Source organism: Apteryx rowi, unplaced genomic scaffold (genome assembly GCF_003343035.1).
Source record: "Apteryx rowi isolate R43461 unplaced genomic scaffold, aptRow1 scaffold_168, whole genome shotgun sequence".
NCBI lineage: Eukaryota > Metazoa > Chordata > Aves > Apterygiformes > Apterygidae > Apteryx > Apteryx rowi.
Genome location: NW_020447952.1, coordinates 861,227 through 881,023, shown reverse-complemented (window position 1 = coordinate 881,023; position 19,797 = coordinate 861,227). Strand labels below are relative to the sequence as shown.

At 43.4% G+C, this 19,797-nt stretch overlaps 1 protein-coding gene across 1 annotated transcript; it reads right to left on the bottom strand.

The window, feature by feature from the left end:
• Positions 1 to 2,095: 2,095 nt before the first annotated feature.
• Positions 2,096 to 18,851, bottom strand: FOXN4 (forkhead box N4). The gene is made up of 9 exons (XM_026060343.1): positions 18,766 to 18,851; positions 7,671 to 7,834; positions 5,683 to 5,798; positions 5,472 to 5,585; positions 5,203 to 5,330; positions 4,684 to 4,780; positions 4,394 to 4,601; positions 2,986 to 3,369; positions 2,096 to 2,346 (listed from the first exon to the last, which is right to left on the bottom strand). Exons 1-9 carry the CDS (start codon positions 18,849 to 18,851, stop codon positions 2,096 to 2,098), a joined length of 1,548 nt encoding a protein of 515 aa, XP_025916128.1.
• Positions 18,852 to 19,797: the final 946 nt, after the last annotated feature.

Here is a 19,797-nt window from a genome sequence, read left to right as displayed (position 1 = left end):
CATAGCAGTATGTCTGTAAAAACACTGAAGCCAGAGGAAAGGTGATCTTTTAGAAGTAAACTCTCACTTCCATTTGCAGGTGGGCATCACAAATGTTTTGTGAATGGATGAGATGCTTTTATTTTAGTGGGGGCTTGTAAACATGTCTCATGTTGAAGAGAAGGGTCTGCTCCTTCTCAGCACACAGGACAGTACAGCTGGAGTCAGACATATCTGAGCTCTGTCCACTTGTCAACATCAGTAAATTGTATGAAACTGTTTCCCTGCTGGGTTAGTTTTTGGGTAGCGGTTGCTTAGGAATTACTGTTTAACGCTGATCTGCAGTGTGTCTTTTGGAGTGGGTTGGAGTGGGTAGTCATAATGCAGCATATCTAGAATGACCCAGGTTTAGTGCTAAGAAATATTATTTATTTAAAAAAAAATGAAGACATCTTAGATGACGCCAGCAAATGACCATTAACCACATTTGTTCTTGAACAATAAATTACGACTTAGAGCATCGTGCCCTTTCGGCAGAGTTTGCCATGGTTCTGTGTGCTTGGGAAGATACAGGCAGGTGCATACGCTAACCCCCCCTCTTCCCACCAGCGGTTTTCAGCAAGACGATATCGCTGCTGGGGTGGCTCCTGCATCCTGCGCCTTCCCGGCTCGCAGCGGAGGCCTGCGAAGGCCGATGCAGTTTTGTTTCATTGTTGGTTTTTAGTAGATGGACTTAACCCAGGGAGGTTTTCTCCCTCAAACCATCCCTAGCCTTACTTAGCATGAGAGGGAGGAATTTCTGGGCACTGTGGATACGCTATTGGGAAATGACCGACCGAGAAAGGCTGTTAATGCACAGGAACAGACAAAACAAAATATAAATATTACTTCATGGTCACAGAGGTATAAGTAGACTAAATGCTAAATTTCAAAGTACTCTTACAATTTGCTCTTCATATCTTGCGATATTTCTTCAATTTTTTTGCAACTTATATTACCAAATATAAAGCAGGTTTTGAAAATTTAAAAGTCTACAGTAAAATTAATTTTACTTGGATTAATTAGGAAAGAAAGACTTATGAATTGGTATGGTACAGTTACAATATTTGGTCTCTGAATTTTTTTTAAAAAGCATGAGTTTCACAGTATCAAAAGTGCTCATTTAAAAGAAATGTAGTGTAACAAAAGTGATTAAAGTTGTTGCATTTTTGATTATGAATAATTTAGTTGATGTAAACCAGGTTACTGCAGCATTTAAAAAATTGAACAGTGCTCAGTTTACATAATTTCTCTTCATAACAATAAATATAAATAAATTTACAAATAGTAATACTGCCTAGCACAAGAATAGACAGAAGCACAATCCACAGGACTATAAACAAATCTAATTTTTTTAATCCTAAAAAAGGCATAACTCCTACAACATCTAGCCAGTGATCAGTCTAATAATTCAGTAGTACCACTTCCTTCATGGGGCAAGGACTTTGTTTTTAAGCCTAGATATGACAGCTGTCTGCTATAGATTTGATTGTTCATTTTAATTTTTTCCCCTCCTTTTTCTCCTACCTCATGAAAATAAATTAAAAGATAGTTATGTCAGAAAAGCATTAGTGTTGCAAGTATCTCCAGAAATTGCATGTGATCTTTGTTCGATGGCAATAGTTATTTGGCAATTTAAGGAAAAAGATACATAGTACGTGATACCCAGCTTTGGACTCTAACTTGGTGCTGACCAGAGCATTGTCTTGTGTTCGCTTCTGTGTCCCGTGATTGATCAGTCCAGATCAGTGTCATTAAATGTGTTTACCTTAACTGGACTAGTTTCTAGCTCAGTTACATTCCAGTAAAGGTTCCTACTGACTGATGCCTTCCAGGTCCTTCTTACACGCTCACCAGTCCTGTATCACAACTGTCCATGTCCCTTCCTCAGTCTTGGCGTGGGTGAAAGGGATTCTACTGGTTTGATTTTATTTTGGCATCACGTGCGGTGTCCCAGTAAATAGCCAACACTCTGCAAGTGTCTGCAGGAGGAGCTGTTTTATTGCTTTCACGTTCAGATTTTAAGGGTCAGAAGAAACTGGCCCCTGAGTTAGAGGTCCGTGGAACGGCGCAAAGCTTAGAGCAGAGCGATGGGTTTGTTGCCTTGGGTGTTCATGTACTGAGCTGACGCTACGTTGTCCAGTGTCGTGTAAGTCGTGTAAAGGCCCGTGACCTGCAAGTCTGAGAAGGAGTGATCGCTGCTGCTGGAGACGGGAGTGAGGCCAGGAGTGCCCAGGTCACAGTCTGAGAAGTGAAGGGGGGAGTTGCTGAAGGCACCCAGGGCGTCGAGGCTGAAGCTGTCATCCTTCATTTCCTCCCATATGTTACCTTTAAAAGATTAAATTCCAGTCACAACAGCACACCCAGCCTACCCTAGCTCTGTGCGTGCAGAGGCTCAGCCCATAACTGAAGGGCTTTACCTGCTGCTTAGAAATGATGGTGCTTGAGGATGGCACCTTTTGTAGTACAAAAGCAGTAAGAGTCTCTGGCCCCCAAGGGCTTCCAGCAGGAGTCAAGACCTTTCCCGACAGCATTCATCTACCCAGACTGTGCTAGCCAGACCCCTCTCCCCAGGCTAGGCATTTCCATAAGACACAGAAGTTCTCATTTTACAAACGGGGAAAACTAAGGCACAAGCGGAGCTGTAGTTCCCATGGGCAGAGAGGGATGTGGTGTCTCAAATGCGGTTACCTGGGTGTCCCTGCTTGCATCTGCTGTAGTGCCTGCGCTTGAACCAAGCAGGCTTTCCCTTCTCACAGAGGATAGAATTACACTGAGGAAGGCCAGAGAAGTCTTGCCGCACAGGCCAGCACCCAGCATGAGTTTTTAGCTCAGTTGCATCCCACCCCAGCACATCCTGCTGAGGCCCCTGGTTGCACGTTGCATACTGTGTTCAGTTGCATACATATGCAACGACACAACTGCATGAACTGTGCCCTCTCCTACCCCAGCTTCCTTCTCCCATACCTTGCAATGCAAAATCCATGATGCTTGGGTCAAGAGCATCCACCTCCATGTTCATGTCTGCTGTCACGTTCAGGAAGTCTGGAGGTGCGCGGCCCATAGGATGATGGGGAAGAGGGCTGTGGCTTATGTCAGGCAGAGTATGGAGAGGTGGGGTTTGGGCAGGTGCTGGTGAGTCTGGGGCAATGCGAGCCTGGGTCTGGATCTGGTGATGCAGGGGGATGGACTGCAGTGAGAGCGTCATGATCGGCTGGGGCTGCAGCTGGGAGATGGAGATTCGGCCTTGGGCTGCCGCCATGTGGTTCAGGGCAGAGACCTCAGACTCTGCCTGTTTATCGGCCCGCCTGCAGCTCTCAGGTCTGTCAGTGATCAGCTTGTCTAGCTCCCCTGCAGGAGCAATACCCATTCCCGAGGAAGAAAAGAGAAAAAGTTTAACCCGTTTGCTCAAGCAGGGCCCCATCAAAGCATTTCACCAGTGAGCACAGCCACATCATTACACTGTAAAACTGGAAAAGCAGAGAGCGTCTTTCACTGCCTGAGAAGCAGCACAGAAGGCAGGCTTTGAAGGTTCAGAGAGCAAAGAAATGCCACCTATTTCCTTGTCCTTAGCCCTAATCAGCTTCTACGGTTAGCCCTAACTGAGCCAAAGAAATGATCACATGAGCAGCCAAGCCACTACCAATGATAGCTGACCTGCAACTGCTGAACTAACACATCCTCATTAGGTATCCTGCAGGACGGGATACTCCGAACTCTGTTGTATCGTACATAAGATTTGTACAAGAACTTCCTGACAGTTTCAATGAGACTAGTTTTTAAGCAAAGCAGAATGTTATTTAGCTTTGACTGTGTTCCAGATTTTGCAGCAAAAACTCCCATCAGTTTTGTCAATGTTGAGTTCTTGAAAGCTTCAAAAATATGTATCTTTAAGAATGAGAGAATTTTACAGAGTAACAAGAAAGAAAAAAAAAAAGTGTTAAAATGTGATGCTATTAAAACTAACACTGGAGGTAGCATAACTCCTCCGAAGGCCCTGGATATGCTAGTTATGTTAGTATGGGGGGAAAAAGACAATCTATTTTGAAGTTGGGGATGGATTTATACTGAGAGCCTCCAAAAATAACTGTCAGCTCAGTTAACTCCTCCTGCTAGCCTGAATTGCCTTGCTGTGCAATCTTAGGCCAGCAGCCTCCATGTCTGCAGCAGCAGTGACTCGATTCAGTGTGCAGCACAAGGGGTATTTCAGCTCAGCAGGCCTGAGGAGAAAGCTGTTGCAAGGCCTGAGAGCTCTGTGCTAGCCAACCCTGTTCCGCATAACTTAAGATTAATGCATTCCTGGCTAAACCGTGATTTTTTTTTTTTTTCCTCCTTGCCTCTCATACAAGTAGCTAAAGCATAAAACAAGCCCTACCTGGGTTAGCCATGCTCCTGTGAATAGCAGCTAAGTCCTTCCGCTTCCACTTCTGCATCTCCTCTTCCATCTTGTCGATCTTGGCAGGGTTGAGAGCCCACAGGCATCCTTTGCGGGACGTGCCACTCATCTTGTTTTCCACCTTCTCAAAACACTTATTCAAGGACAGATTGTGGCGCACAGAGTTCTTCCAGCCATCAGGTGCTGTCTAAAGGACACAGAAGGATGTTAGTGAAATAGGCACAAAGTATTTATGCTGTTCTGCTTTTGCATTTGAGGTGTATGTATACCTTGAAGTAGGGAAAGTGCTCCTTCATGAAGCTGTAGATCTCACTCACTGGGAGACTGCCTGTTTTGCTGTTCTTTAGTGCCATTGCAATCAAGCAACTACAAGACAGAAACTCAGAAAATAACAGGTTGTGTGTACTTAGCCATCATTACTTTTTCTGGTCCAGCAACCTTGTACCCATCTCTGTTAAGACACAAACACCTGGCTGATTGTGGGTTTCCCACAGTGCTTTGTTTCCCCAGGGAACCATAGTCAGTCAGTTTTCAAGTGTTCAGAAGTCACCCTGTGGATTTTACTGTTTTGTGTGATTGTGCTACCTCTGTGCTGATGTCCAGGGACCAGTTTGTTTGTTCATTCCGCTCCCCCCCGCAAACAGTTGCAGCTTCCACAGAACTCCTGGGTGGAGGATGGGGTTTTGTTCCCTTCAAAAGGAACCAAATACTCTTGCGGTACCACGCCTGCAGCATGTAAAGTCATCCCAGCACAGACTGGGCAACACACTGTGCTGTTCTCTACTCACCTATATGAATAGATGGGCTTAGGGTAGTGCTTGGGATGCAGATCTTGGGCAGAGTGAGGAGCCAGGCGGGGCTGCGGGTAGTGTGGCTGGGTCCCATAGGATGTGTTGTAGATTGCTGCTGGGTTACACTGCATGCAGGAGGAAAGAAGGAAAATGTCAGGTACAGAATGAACATGGGTATGCAGGTTTAGGGGTTTTCTTCTTTTAATAGAATTCTAGACATGATCTTTGCAAGTACTTTAAGACAGACCCCAAGCAAGTAACAGTACCTGTTGTGTGCTCTGTGCTATGGCAAACACTTGCTGTGAATGAGGAGGAGGGAAGAGCTGTTGCTGCGTTTGTAAACTAGGAGATGGCTGCCCACCTACAGTGTACTGGCTCATCTGTTGAGATAAAGACAAGACACATGTCAGTCTTGAAATTACCAGCATCTTTTCCTAATAAGTGTTGCAATAATAAGCCATCAAGGCCTGCTCTTACATTTGCTCCATGTGTTGAAATAGAATTCAGTCCCAGAATTCCCTGTGGCAGGCTGGCCTGGACATGAATCATTGCTCCAGATGCTCCTGTCGAGTGCATATTGCTTGCCACAGGACCTATTTTGGAAAAAGCAAATGCAATGAATGTTCACATGAAAATACACTTCAGAAAAGTAGGCCGATATTCATTTTTAATGGATGCAATTGAACACAGCTAAACTCTGGAGTGGATAATCACACCTCTGTAGAGCTTTCCATCCCAAAAGAACCCAGAGTATTTCACAGATTGCAAAGATGACATCAGCTGCTTCTAAAACTTGTTATGCAGGGAAAGAAAGATGACAGCTGTTTAACAGTCCACAGTGGTGTTACAGACATAGTATCTTACAAAAGAAAAAAACTCTCTGTTCAACATGATCTGTACTCTAGAAGGACTTCTACTCTAAAGCAAGCAAGATGATACACAGAATCACAGAATGGTTGAGGTTGGCAGGGACCTCTGGAGATCATCTAGTCCAACCCCCCTGCTCAAGCAGGGTCACCTACAGCACATTGCACAGGATCACATCCAGGCAGGTTTTGAATATCTCCAGAGAAGGAGACTCCACAACCTCTCTGGGCAACCTCTTCCAGTGCTCCATCACCCTCACAGTGAAGAAGTTTTTCCTCATGTTCAGATGGAGCTTCCTGTGTTGCAGTTTGTGCCCGTTGCCTCGTGTCCTGTCTCTGGGCACCACTGAAAAGAGCCTGGCCCCATCCTCTCGACACCCTCCCTTAAGATATTTGTATGCATTGATAAGATCTCCTCTCAGCCTTCTCTTCTCCAGGCTGAACAGTCACAGCTCTCTCAGCCTTTCCTCATAGGAGAGATGCTCCAGTCCCCTCATCATCTTCACAGCCCTCTGCTGGACTCTCTCCAGTAGTGCCATGTCTCTCTTGTACTGGGGAGCCCAGAACTGGACGCAGTACTCCAGGTGTGGCCTCACCAGGGCTGAGCAGAGGGGGAGGATCACCTCCCTCAACCTTTAATCCTTACCCATAAGCTCTCGACTCGCTCTTCATCCACCCCTAGGCAGAACGTGATACATTCCAGTTGCTCTCTCACATGAAGAGCAACTCCACCACCTCGCCTTCCTGGCTTGTCTTTCCTAAAAAGTACGTAGCCATCCATGACAGCACTCCAGTCACGTGAGCTATCCCACCATGTCTCTGTAATGGCATTGAGATCATGGCCCTGCGACCGCACACAGATCTCTAGTTCTTCCTGTTTGTTCCCCATGCTGCGTGCATTGGTGTACAGGCATTTCAGAGAGGTGATCGAGCATGCAGGTTTCCCAGGAGGGGTAAAAGAGGATCCTCCATAGCCAYRTCCCATGTGCACTTCCCCAGCTGCATGCACCTGCTGGAGGCATCCCAACTTGAGCTGCGTTTTGCTGGCTACCCTGTCTCTATAATGCTCCCCTTCCCCCATACACTGAGCGCTCTCAGCGGAATGCCTTAGGGAACAAGTGTGTTTATCTAAAGGATGTTCGCAAACAAAGGAAAGGCGTTCAATGAACATATGCTGTAAGCCTGTATGAAGCAAACAGGTATGGGGTAAATGAGATACTCTTAATTTTATCAATGTTGAAACAAACAAGAAAGATTAATTACCTAATTCCAAAGCTGTTGAAAACATCTGAAATGCAAGTCTTAAATACCTTGGCCCAAGCTCATACAAGTCAACAGCAACTATGCTGAGGAGAAAAGTCAATCAGATCCTAAGATCTCTGTTGTGACTGCTAGGACTCTGCCTCTTGAAATAAAAGAAATATACCACTGATATCCTTATCAGAAGACAATGTGCTGCAGGTCTTCTGGCAGGAAGCAAAATATAATGTACTTAAAAATGACTCTACAAATAGGGAAGCTAATACATGTGGGGGAAAAGAAAGGGGGCAGTAGGCCGTGTCGCTTAGCTAGCAGCCGTTTAACATCCTAACAGTTTACCTGTCTGTTGTAGCATTGCATTCTGGGCGCCAAGGCTAAAATCCATTCTTCCACTGGCCATCGGTTGTAACCGAGGAACATCAACAGATGTCAGCCACGACAAGGACTGTAAGTCACTGGGGAGGTCATCTTCGCTCAGCTGGGAGGGGTCAGAAGCTAAGAGTCTGGAAAACAGCACAACAGGTTAGCAAAGAGCAGAGATGCTGCTAGACTGTCACTGGCAAGAAGCAACATGACTGGGATGCCTAAGCTCCCATAGGCCAGCAGGAAAAATGCATCAGACTTGGGAATTCAGATGTGATCTTTTGTTTCACAGCTGGCTAGTTGCTGTTTACTTTTTTATCATAAATTCCTTTGTACGATTTGAAACATTTTACTTAAGACGTATGGAAGTGTTTCTGTTTTGAACCAGGACCAGTTTATGAGTCTGTTCTACACAGGTCTGCCAGTAACTAATACAGCTGTGAGCTGAACGTTATGCGATGCCTATTTCTCCTCAGGGGAGAGACCTATGTCTTTTCAGGACTGAGCTTTAGAGACTGAATCTGAGTGCTTTTTATGCACCTTTTTCATTGTTTAAAAACAGGGAGGAGAATTAAGGCAGTAGCTCCACTGAAGTTAAATTCATCTGAGAAACTTAAAAACAAATGGAAAAACAAACAAAAGAATCTAAGAAGGTTCTTTGTCTGTTAGCAAATGGATACTGCAAGGCCAAATTTGACCAAGTTGTTAAGATGATGTAAAAACACACTGCACATGAAACTTAAGACTAATGCAATCAGTTCCACAACCTTAAAAAAACAATCCAAAGAAAACTTCTCATGCAGTATTTGTAGGGGAAGAAGGCATGAGAACCTGGAAGAGAAACTGCCTCAAAACAAATCCAGCTGATTAATTATTTTCACATTTGTCACAAATTTCCACTTGTTGGCCTCAATGTGGAAGCAGACTATCAGGATTTTTAACATTACAGTTTTGCATTAACTTTGAAATCCAGCAACCAGCTAGCCTCGGAAGAAGTTTCTGTGCCTGGATCCTCAAGAACCTGTACATACCGCTGTCTTTGACACCCGGAGAGAAATTTTCCCAGCCACTGTATCCCTTTGGTGGAGACAGAAGTGGAGATTTGCTGCATAATCAAAACTTTACAGAATGAACTGTTGGTCTCTCCCATTCAAATATATGAAGTTATTGACATGTAACAAGGATCCATGAAGCATATGAAAATAATTTTTTTAGTCAGTCTTTACATACTAAATAATTAGAATGAAGAGCGAGTGACCAAATACACACCAACATCCAGCCTATCTCTAGCTGACAGAGTCAAGGCATAGCTACGACAGACTTTGTTTGGTTTAAAGTTCTGTCTTGACACATTCTGCATGTTCCATCCCATCTGTCTTTGTTTTGCTTCTGATAGAGTGTGTGATAGAAAACACAGAAAAAATATTGAAATATATTTGCATTACTCATAAGGTCCTGTGTATTCAAAACTTCAATTAAAGTCAAAGAAAGGATTATCGCAAATGAAGGACTAAACTATTTTTACCTATGTTAAACAATATTATAAAAGTCACGAGTGTCTTGAGGAGTAAAGCACTAATTGGAAGTTATCACTGGATAGCCCAGGGTAAACCCAAAGGGATTCAGGTCTAGAAAAAAATGCTTCTCTTTCAGAAAAACATAGTTCAGTCGGATGTTGTTGATTCTGCTTTTAAAGCAAAGACTTTAAAGAGCTCTCTCATAGATGCGTTAAAGACAGCTGTGTGGTGCTAATAAGTGTTCATTGCCAAATGACCGTGTAGAAGCATTAAATAAATCTGGTCTCTTGCTGAAGCATCTTTTATGCCTTACATGAGTCTAAATCAGCTTAAAAGAACAAGCCAAAACTCTAGTGCCTGGCTGACCAGGAGCTTTCATGACTTCCAGAAGCACATATCAAAGTTCCCTCAACTATTATCTGGGAGATCTTTACAGCAGAATGTAATTTATTTGTTTGTAAAAAGATTTTTTAAAGGAGGGGGGGAAAAAAAAAAAAAAAAAAACCATGAGCAGGAGCCAAAACCTCAAACCCTGGCCAAAACCATCTTCAAGTCTCTCCCCCAGCCTACCCTGTTTTCTTTCTCCTACTGTAGTTAAAGTGCAATAATTAGCATTGCCATGGTTACCACTGTTCAGTTATTTTGTGAGGCTCGGGACTTAAATACATAAAAAAAGAACATCAGGTGACCACTCTGCCGGCCCGGAGATTGGCTGGATTGGAAGTAAACACGGGCATTAAATGATTTGAAAACCGGGCAGGCTCATGTCGTTTGCAACAGTTGGCCCCATTCACTGTAAGCCGATAACGCATTGTGGTGCAAACGAGCGCTGCCCGGCGGCACGTGGCCCCCATTGTTTTGGGGGTTCTTGCTTAATTGTTTTTTCCCCCCCTTTCCTCCTTTTTTACAAACTTCGCATTAATCTGGCTGAATGACAGGCGACACACAACGCGCACACACACATGCCATCTGGCACCCCGGGCCTCTGCCAGCCCTTGCAGACGAGTCGGCTTCGCCGGCAAACAGCGGGGTCAGGGGGGGCGGCGAGGGTCAGCACCCACCGCACACGCCTCCCGCCCGTCGGCCACATGCCCCRGCCCCACGCGCGCCACCCGCTCCCCTCGGGGACCCGCCGGAGTCGCCGTTACCRGCAGCGGCCTTCCCACGCTTATCCTGCCGGGGAGCAGATGAAGGTCTCTGCTTTGCGTTAATCCTACGTGCATCCACCAAGAGCTCTTTCGAGGAATCCCGATGGCGAGCGATGTGCCGGGCACAGTTAGATGCCATCAGGAACTACCCACCATCCTCCTGCTTCCCAGTTAGCAGCAGGCAGTGCATCCCGTTCCGCACCCTTATTAGGCAGGACCACGCACCTCCCTCTTGCACAAACAGCGTGGATCCAAACGGCGATGAGGAAGGTGACTGCATTTTCAAATTGATAGTCGTCATTAAGCTCCATGTTAAAYGGATATGAAGCTCCTTTCCTAAGGCAAAGGTGTTTTCTTCCCTTCTCCAGCCTAGCAYGGCATGGTTTGGATTTGAGTTCACAGTTCTTTTTAAATCACCTCTGACTGTCCATTTACGCTGTTCTGTTTGWTTTTTTTTTCAAATGGACTCATTAGTTCCCATTGCTAATGGGGGAAAAAAGTTTATTTAATCAGAATAAAATGAATATTTCATATTAATGGATTATTCTTCAGGTTGTCTTCCAAACCAACACTTTAATTTCATCAGGCTTAAAGAAAGAGACATTGCTTAAAGTATGCCCATAGCTGCCGGACTGTGGTGTTTAAATGCCCAGGTACATTATGTGACATAAAACCAGCTTATCTTACAGTATACAGGCTCAGTGTGCATCCCGCTTTTACTGAAAAATGCTAATCTAACTGTCTGTGGAAAGAGAGCTATGCACAGTAATACCTAGCATTTTAATTTTGTAGGTTCAATCGTTCTGACCTGAAAAATTGCCCGTGCCAAGCCAACTACAAATATATAAATACATACTGTAATATTGTGTACTTTGATTGTATTCCCCTCCACCAGCTTTTTAGTCTCACATTTGAGGGTAAACATTAGGAGTCAGAGATCCCGGTCCTCAGATGGGTGTGCACAGCCCCTGGCACAATGGGGCACTGTAGTAAAAGCAGCCATTTCCTTTCAAAGCATGTAAATGAGATAAATAGTGATACGCTATAATTAACGCACACTACTGAAAATGTCCCCAGCTGCACATTCCCCAGGGCTGTCTGGTGTATATGCTGAACTACTAAGCACCTATGCATAAAAGTTTACCAAAGATGTAGTAAATATGATACTATTTTTTTAAAGGTGTGGTGAAATTTTGCAACCTCATTTTTACCCCTCTCCTTTCAAATCTTTACAGAAAAAAATATCTGTTTCTGTGCTAGAAAGGCAAATGCATTAGTAAGAATCCAAATGACTTTGAGGATTTATGCCTCAGTTCTCATCTACGTATCGGAGGATGCTGGCCTCCTCTGAAAAGTGCTTTGAGGTCTGATAAGTGATACAGAAATGCTGAATGATAGCATTAGTCATTGCTATCTGCTCTATCACACACTGCCCCAAATATTTATCTAATCGGGGAAATAGATCCTGGCCACCAGCCAGCCCACACAATCAAAGTTTACACTTCCAGAATCAGGAGCAATATCCGTTGAAAGGAATCCCCTTTTCAGACCTCTTTATGCCGTGCTACAGACGCTCCTGCCCTGCAGCCGCTGAGAAGCTAGACTCCTGTGTTAGCTGCACCTATAACCAAGCTCACTAGMACCTGTCAACAGTGCCAAAATGTTTGTTAAACCCATCTAAGGCTATCTCTATTTTCTTTCAAGTACATACTGGTGGCACATTTGCATGTAGGAACAGTTAACTGACGACTGTAAGGAGACACTAACAGTACAGCTAGCTATATGGAATGAAATTCATTTCTGGCATAGCCTTGCAAAAGTATGCAACTAACATCAGCGTTGAATTTGGATCTATACTCATAGCTCTGACTTTACCATCTTTTCCTCGCATTGAGCTGTTCAGGATCTAATGCGGTTCATTACTGCAGCAAACACTGTCAGACTGAACTATCTCCTTCCACACTTGCAAACTCCAAGGCAAACATACAGAAGTTGTATGACAAACTCATCGCTAGAGAGTTTAGGAACCACCTCTTCAGTGGTATTATAGAATAGGAGGCCAAATAAGTTTGTTGAGGCTAGAGGAAAGCTTGGTAATGACAAGCATACCCTAAGATGTTTTATCTCCAGATAGTTTAGACAATAACTGGGCGTTCCAGTTTCTAACATGGTATCTAGAGTTACATATTTGTGTGTATATGGTACCATTCACACTTCAAAGGACACTGTCTGCTTGTTTGTGCTGGAGTCTGTCTCTAGAAGATGTAAAGTATTCAAGTTAGTTGACGTTGTCGGGTGACTCTAATGTCACAGGCTCTCTCAAAGGGATTCCTGCACGGTGGCAACTTGCGATTAGGTTTGTTCTAAACAAAGTCAGGCTGAAACATTATGGTTGCATTTGGCATAGTCAACTTCAACCATACTGTTAAGTTGTCCCTCACTTAATGGACAATTTTTTATTACCATTGCCAGTGCTGACATCTGAGCTTTTTGCCTATGCCTAAGTAATACAACTGTTCAATAGAAAGGAGTAATCAGGRATGATAGATTCTTAATTAGCCGTTTGCAATGGCTTATCCAGTGCGAGTGACAAATAGGAAGAGTCCTATGAAAACTTCTTCTTGAAGTGGTTATGAGAAACTGTTTTCTTTTGTTTATGATTACATAACATCCTTAAAAGAAGCACAGTGATTTCTTACACATAAAACAACACATGGCAAATATTTGTTTTGTGATTTTTCAGCTGTCTCCATGGTGAGAAGTGTTCTCTGTCTTATTAAAGGAGTTAACTTTGCTGTCTCCTTTTGCTCCTCATTCCATCTGTTCTGCTCTTTCCCTGTACGTACTTCTGTTCCCCCTTTCCTCCTTTGCAGGTGCTTCCCTACACTAGGTTCTGTTTTCCGCASTCTACGACCATCTGCCTCTTTCCTCCCTGTTTCTCTGCCGGTTCCTCTCCTACTTACCAGCCAGCAGCTCTCTCGCTCTGCTGGTTTCAGTCTCTGCCTCCATTTTTCTCTTTAAAGTCACGCTGCCTTTCCAGTCCCAGACTACTAGCCTGCCTTTTTCCTCCCTGTCTTCAAGTTCTTTTAGTAATATCTGGGGTCACTGGATATAAGAGCAGAAATCAGGCAGCTCTCCAGGGACAACAGAAAGTCCTTCATCAACTACAGCTTACAAAACTTCGGGTTAGACGAACTAAAGCAAGTGAGGAAAAAGCAAATAACTTGATTACCCTGTCAGGTGTTGCTGTTCTCCTTTTCTTACACCATGGTTCAGATGAGAAGATGATTCTCCAAAACCCTGCTGCAAAGATACTTATGCTCTAACAGAATTGGCTGTAGATGTGCTCTTGGAGACTTTTATACATTTCAGCTCTGAGTTTCACAACACCTCATTACATCATTTTGGTATGGGATGAGGGGAAACTGAATTACAGGTGACCTACATGATTTGCTTAAGCCTAACAGGAAGTTAGCAGCGATGCCAGCACCGAACTCCCAGGCACTCACTCCCTGCTGTGCCTCCCCCCACAGCCGTCCCTTCCTCCTGTAGGTTAAGATTTGCCATAAGCAGCCAGTACCTTACTATACAAGGTCTTGTTAAAAAACAAAAACAAACAAAAAAAGCCCTCTGACATGTCAAAATAAACTTCTTGATGCAAAAATGTGCTGAAGTATCTGGTGCTATATGAATGTTTTCTGTAAAAAAGATTCATGTTGTCTACCTGGAAAATTGTTTTTCCTTTAATATCGTCTCAGTTGCTGCCTATCAGCACTGAACTGATTTACTTGTCTAGGATCTTATGTGATTGTTTAAACCAGCATTAAAGCGATATAAAATATACTATCCTTTGTTTTGCACTATTGTGAGCACCTATCTCCCCTGCATTAGTTGCTGCTGCAGTCATGCAGCAGTTCTGCTCTTCACGCATATGAGACTTTTTTCGTGGTAAAACAAGAATGTTGTACCATGAACATCTGAGTTTTCTCACAGGAATGCTGAAAAATATCCAAATCCCTTTTCTGCTTTCTTGTTTTGAACTAGAGGTCAAGCTCCTTTTAGGAGGTAATCTACAAACTCAGTTCTGATTTCCCTGGAAACAAAATAGTCTCAGAAGCTTACAAGATAGCGTCTAGATACAAAACAGTCATTTCTAGCTCTGTCAGTAACTGCAAGACAATTTGAGGAGCAAGGGCCACAATATTTTATTAATACTGATTAGCACATTTCAGGAGCCGCATAGGAAACAGTTGAGCTAATCCACTTAAATCAATCCATAGTGGCCCAAGTTTGACTGATTCCTAGGAGGTTTCTCACATTTTTTTGAAAGAATGAAGCAACTACTGTGATGAAATTCCTCCGACACATCGGGTCATTATCTCACTCCCTGTCAGACACACATGGTGTCAAGGGAATAGACACTGACATTTTCTTCAGGAACAATTACGGTTTTGTTAGTTATGCATTTGTAACCTTTTGTCTGCAGAAGTTTACTTCATGCAAACTCCCAGACTCCACGTATCCCCAGCACTGACTGTCAAAAACACTGACCTGTAGCTTGCTCTTCAGAAACCAAAGTTCAAAACCGGATGTGAGACTACCACTTAGGAGAGCTAAAACATACTATATGTTGTAAAAGACAAAGACTTTCCACCTTTTTCACCACTGTAATGCAGTCATGTCTAGAACGTATGGAATACGGTGGCTGTGTGCTATAAGGGATTTATATACATGACTAAACTACATACATGACTAATGTTCACAGGTTTTCAGGCACTTACTGCCAAACTTAGGGTAATTGCTGAATCAGTGCTTATCAAAGAAAGTAAAATCATAACTGCTTAGGACAGGAACTGAAGAATATCTTGCATAAAGTAATTATCACGACAGAAATTTAATCAGCATATCTAATGAGCTAATAAATATAGAGCTATTTATCTAAGAACTACAGGGACACTTAAAATGGGATGAAAGGCAAACATACTCTACTAATATGTTGAATGATTTATGATCGAGTAACAACTCTTGACTAGAATGATGTCTATTTAAAACTTATTTCCAGTCTAACATGACTAGAAAATGCACTGCAAGACCTTCAAAATACTACATAAGGCTCCTATCAGCTGTAAATATATAATAGTAGAAAGTTACAATACAATAAAAAAGAAAAAAGTCTTTACACAAAATGCTGAATTGCAGAAAATGCAGTTAATTTATGTAGCTGATCTATGCATTAACTTTGCATCATAATAAAATGTAATGTTATTTCTTCAAATAGAATTATTCATTTTAGTTAGTTATTTCTTTAAAAATATAGATGTCATATTGATAGATAGGGTACTGATTTGAATCTTTAAATTTGGATTTTCATATATGCCAGGTAATCCATAGCAAGTTACTCTTTGTTCCCTCTCTAATGGCCCATTTTTCATGTCATGATTTATTATATATTGCACATGACTGTATGTAGTTTGGAAATGGGACAGTGACTGAGAAAAAAACATGCTGTTGTATTTTAAAGCCAAGAATGCTGGAGACAGCATTAGGAGACAACAATATTAAATCTTCTTTGGGAGAGAATTTACAGGTATGTCCCAAATTTCCATTGATGTTATTGTAATCTTAGTCCAGGCCCGCCTTGGCCAGGGCAAAGCCAAACTAATATTTCTTATTTACTTCTTATCCACCTCATCTGCTCATCTTTCTTGCTAAAGATTTGCATATTAAATCTGATTCTGTACTTGTATACATCACAGTAGATCTTTTACTTCTCTCGCATCAGTTATGAATGTTGACTCAAACTGGACTGCAAGATGATACATTGCAAAGTTTAGCAGAAAATGTTGTTTGAAGAGCACTGCATTCATGAGCTGAAAAATTTTGTTTCTCAAAGACAAGCTCCAAAGCTATTGAAGACCATGAGAGCTCTCTGCTGATTTTGTAGTCTTTGAGTTGGCTCCTGTAACTTATATAACTTTTTGCTGAAATAACCACAAGTGCACCGTTGCATAATAAACTTGTACTTTGCCTATTGTTTTGATTTTAATATCAAAATATTTGTACTAAAATGTTATAGTTATTATTTATAATTAACAAGAGTAAAGTGTTAAGGGTTTATCAATAACAGACTGTTAAGACTCTTTGCCTTTATTCCCTGAAATGTAAAACAAAAGCTTTAGAAATATTCGTCACTACTGCAGCTATGAAAATATGAAAGGCAGCAACATTTTCTTTGGAAGAGTGAGAAAAGCATCTGCTAATATGAAATATTACTTTGCATTGATAGCTAGACAGTGACAGCTCCATAAGAATGTAGGAGCTGGGGAAGATGTAATGGCCCTTAATCACTCCTAGATAGTATGATGTTTTATATCCCATAGCTGAATCCATGGAAAAGATACTTGTCTGAAATCATTTCATTATTCTGCCTTACCCTGGACTTTGCATAGCAGTCTAATTGTTATCGCTACTCTATCATCTGCTATGTCAAATTTACTATAGATACTTTGGAACAAGAGAGCTTAAAGATCTGCTAAAAATCAGGGAACTCCCCCCTCCCCCTTTTTTTTAAACAGAAAATCCCATAAAGTTTCAAATGTTATGCTTAAACTTCATGACAGATTTTTGTTATTTATTGATTTCATCCTCCGCTTACATGCACACATGGTGTCTCTCTTTTGAATGGTTCTTCCTGTACACTTACTGGAAAGTCTGGTCTCCTCTAAGTCCAACTATCCAACTGAAAGACTCTAAGTGAGACAGAAGAGTATTCTCAGCACAGTCCCAGCCTCCCACTCACTAATTGGAGGCCGTTCCCCATTTTGTGGAGCCTTGATGCTCCCCCATGGAGAACTCAGGACTGTGGGTTCCAGTCTTGGACTGTGGTGACAGCAGGAGAGTAAACAGAGCTGATAGAATTTGACAGGTCTATTCTTTTCTTAAAATCATTCAGTCTAAAAGATTTTCTTTTACATAATCCAAAGTGTTTTCTCATGAAGTAGGACAAATACAGCTCTGCATTTATGGTGCAATTCAGGTTTTATGCATGTTTTTCAGAATTTGCCACTATTAAATGAGGTTAAATAATTAACTTTAAAGTTACATAAAAAAAAACACAAATGGAATAAAACTTTAGAGAACTGGGATCTCTAAGTTAAGAACGTTTAACAGAGAATTAAAAGCAGTTTTAAAAAGCCGCTGACCTCCAAATAAAAGAAGAAACTCTTACTCACAGTAAGATAAACCCTATCTTTCTCAAAAAGAATGCTTTTTTTCTGCAGCTATGAGTTAAGAATAGTTCTCTCCATAATAAGGGTCTTTGTTAAGGTTGTATGTTCTTCAGGGCACTAATACCGACTTACATTTAAGTACCCAGAAGTCTCTCTCATACACACCCTTTATTAAATACTGAATAATTTCTTTACAAATATTTACATAGCCAACAAAATATCTAGAGCAAACAGTGCTTTAGTAAACAGCAAAACAGAGTTCCACAAACCTTTCTCCATGGCTTCATGAGAGTATAACAAATCACTTGTTGAGCTGTAAGAGGCTGCAGTGCAGTGTTTGCATTTTGAATAGAGAGCGGCTGATAGAAGAATACCTGCAGCTGACCACTTTTACCCAAAGAAATATGGGAAAATACCCTCAGGCTGGGAAGGAGGTGATAGTCTCCCATTCTCATTTTAAAACAAACAAAAAAAAGCCTCTTGCACTGTGAGAGCTGGGTCATGTTCTGCTGTTATGTATTTCATGGAACTTTGCATCATGTGACAAGATGTAACCTAACTTAACCCAGTGCACTGTAATTCATGCATAGCTATTTTGTGACTTCTAACAATACTTTTAAATGATAAATAGATGTATATTGCTCTAGGAAAGCTATCAGAGGCTGCTGACAAATCCAGATTTGTTCCCATTGATATTAGAACTTTTACACATGCCAGTGCTTTGGAGTGCTAAGTAATTACTTGTTTTAAGGAAAATCTCTTCTACTATCTATTGAGCATGATTTAGGCTTTCCCTGACTGCTTCATATCAATGCAAAATGTGATCTGAAAGTGAACTTTGAAGTAATTATTAAGTATTGCCTTCTCTGTCAACACTCGTAGAGCAGAGAGAGTGCACTAGGTCAGTCGGAGGCTTTGAAGGATTATTTATCAAACATAATTTAGTATCAAAATACTTTAAACAGGACTATTTGTAAATAAGCAATTCATTGTAACCAATCACCAGCTTAGACATCTAATCTAGAGTGGAGGAAAAAAAAAATGCAGTTAACTTTTTCTTAAAAAAAGAATTTCTATATGCTTGAATTTATTAGGAAATCGTGAGAATCGTTAAAATGGCATCAGTCAGCAGGATGCGGCAGTGCGGGGCTCATTTCAGAGCCGATAAACGCCTCACCTGTACTCCTGCGGTGCAGGGTGATGATTCTGCCCTGAGCTTCTAAGGATTCCTGACATTATGGATGTGATATCACTTTCTATCATCTCCTTTGCAAAAGACAAAAAAAAAAAAAAAAAAGAGAGAGAGAAACATTCATACAGGTATAAAGTAGCTATCCAGCATTTCAGCAATGGGAAGGGAACAAAATTCTAAATGTGAAAAGTCTGGACTGCGGGAGGATGTAACCGAATGTAGACTGTTTTGGGTTTTTTTTTCCCCCCTTCCCTGTAAGCGCAGCGTTTTTATTCAGGCCATGCAGCGGCCGAAAGGGTTTCGCAGAGGCGGGAGAAGCGCCGCGCCGGAGCCCTGCGCCGACACCGCGCCCGCGGCGCCTCCCGCGGCCGCTCCAACGCCCGGTGCCGCCGGCCGCGGGGCTCCGGCGCGGGAAGCGCTCGCTGGCTGCGGCGGCTTCTTCAACGCCGCCCGAAGCACCTGCCCCAGCTCGAGGCAGCGCTTGGGGAAAGCGGCGCGGGATGAGAAGCCCCCACAGAGGGGGGGGGGGAAAATGCTCCCGGGGAAAGGGGCAGAGCGCCGGGAGGGCAGCGGGACACGACGGAGCCGAGCCGCGAGCGGCGGCGCCGGGCCGCGGGGGAAGCGCCCAGGGCGCGGACGCTGCTGCTGCTGCCGCCGCCGCCCTCCTCATCCTCCTCCTCCTCCTCCTCCCCGGCCCCCCGCGGCGGGGGGAGGCCGCGCCGCTTCCACAAACCTGGCGGGCCGGGGCCCGGCGCGGCGGGGGGGGGCTCCCTCGGCGGCGCTGAGGGGGGGGCGCGGCGGCGGCAGCGGCGGCTCAGCGGGGCCCCGGGCCGCGGTGAGTCGGCTGCGCGCCGCGGCTCCAGCCCGTTTTTAAATTTCCCTCTCAGGAGCTGTCCAGCCTGGAGCATGCGCGCGCGCGCGCGGGGCCGCCCGCAGGGTCAGGGCCGGGGCAGGTCAAGGGGAGCGCGGCGTTTCCCGGCAGCCGCCGCCGCCCCCCGCGCCCCCCCCCCACCGCCC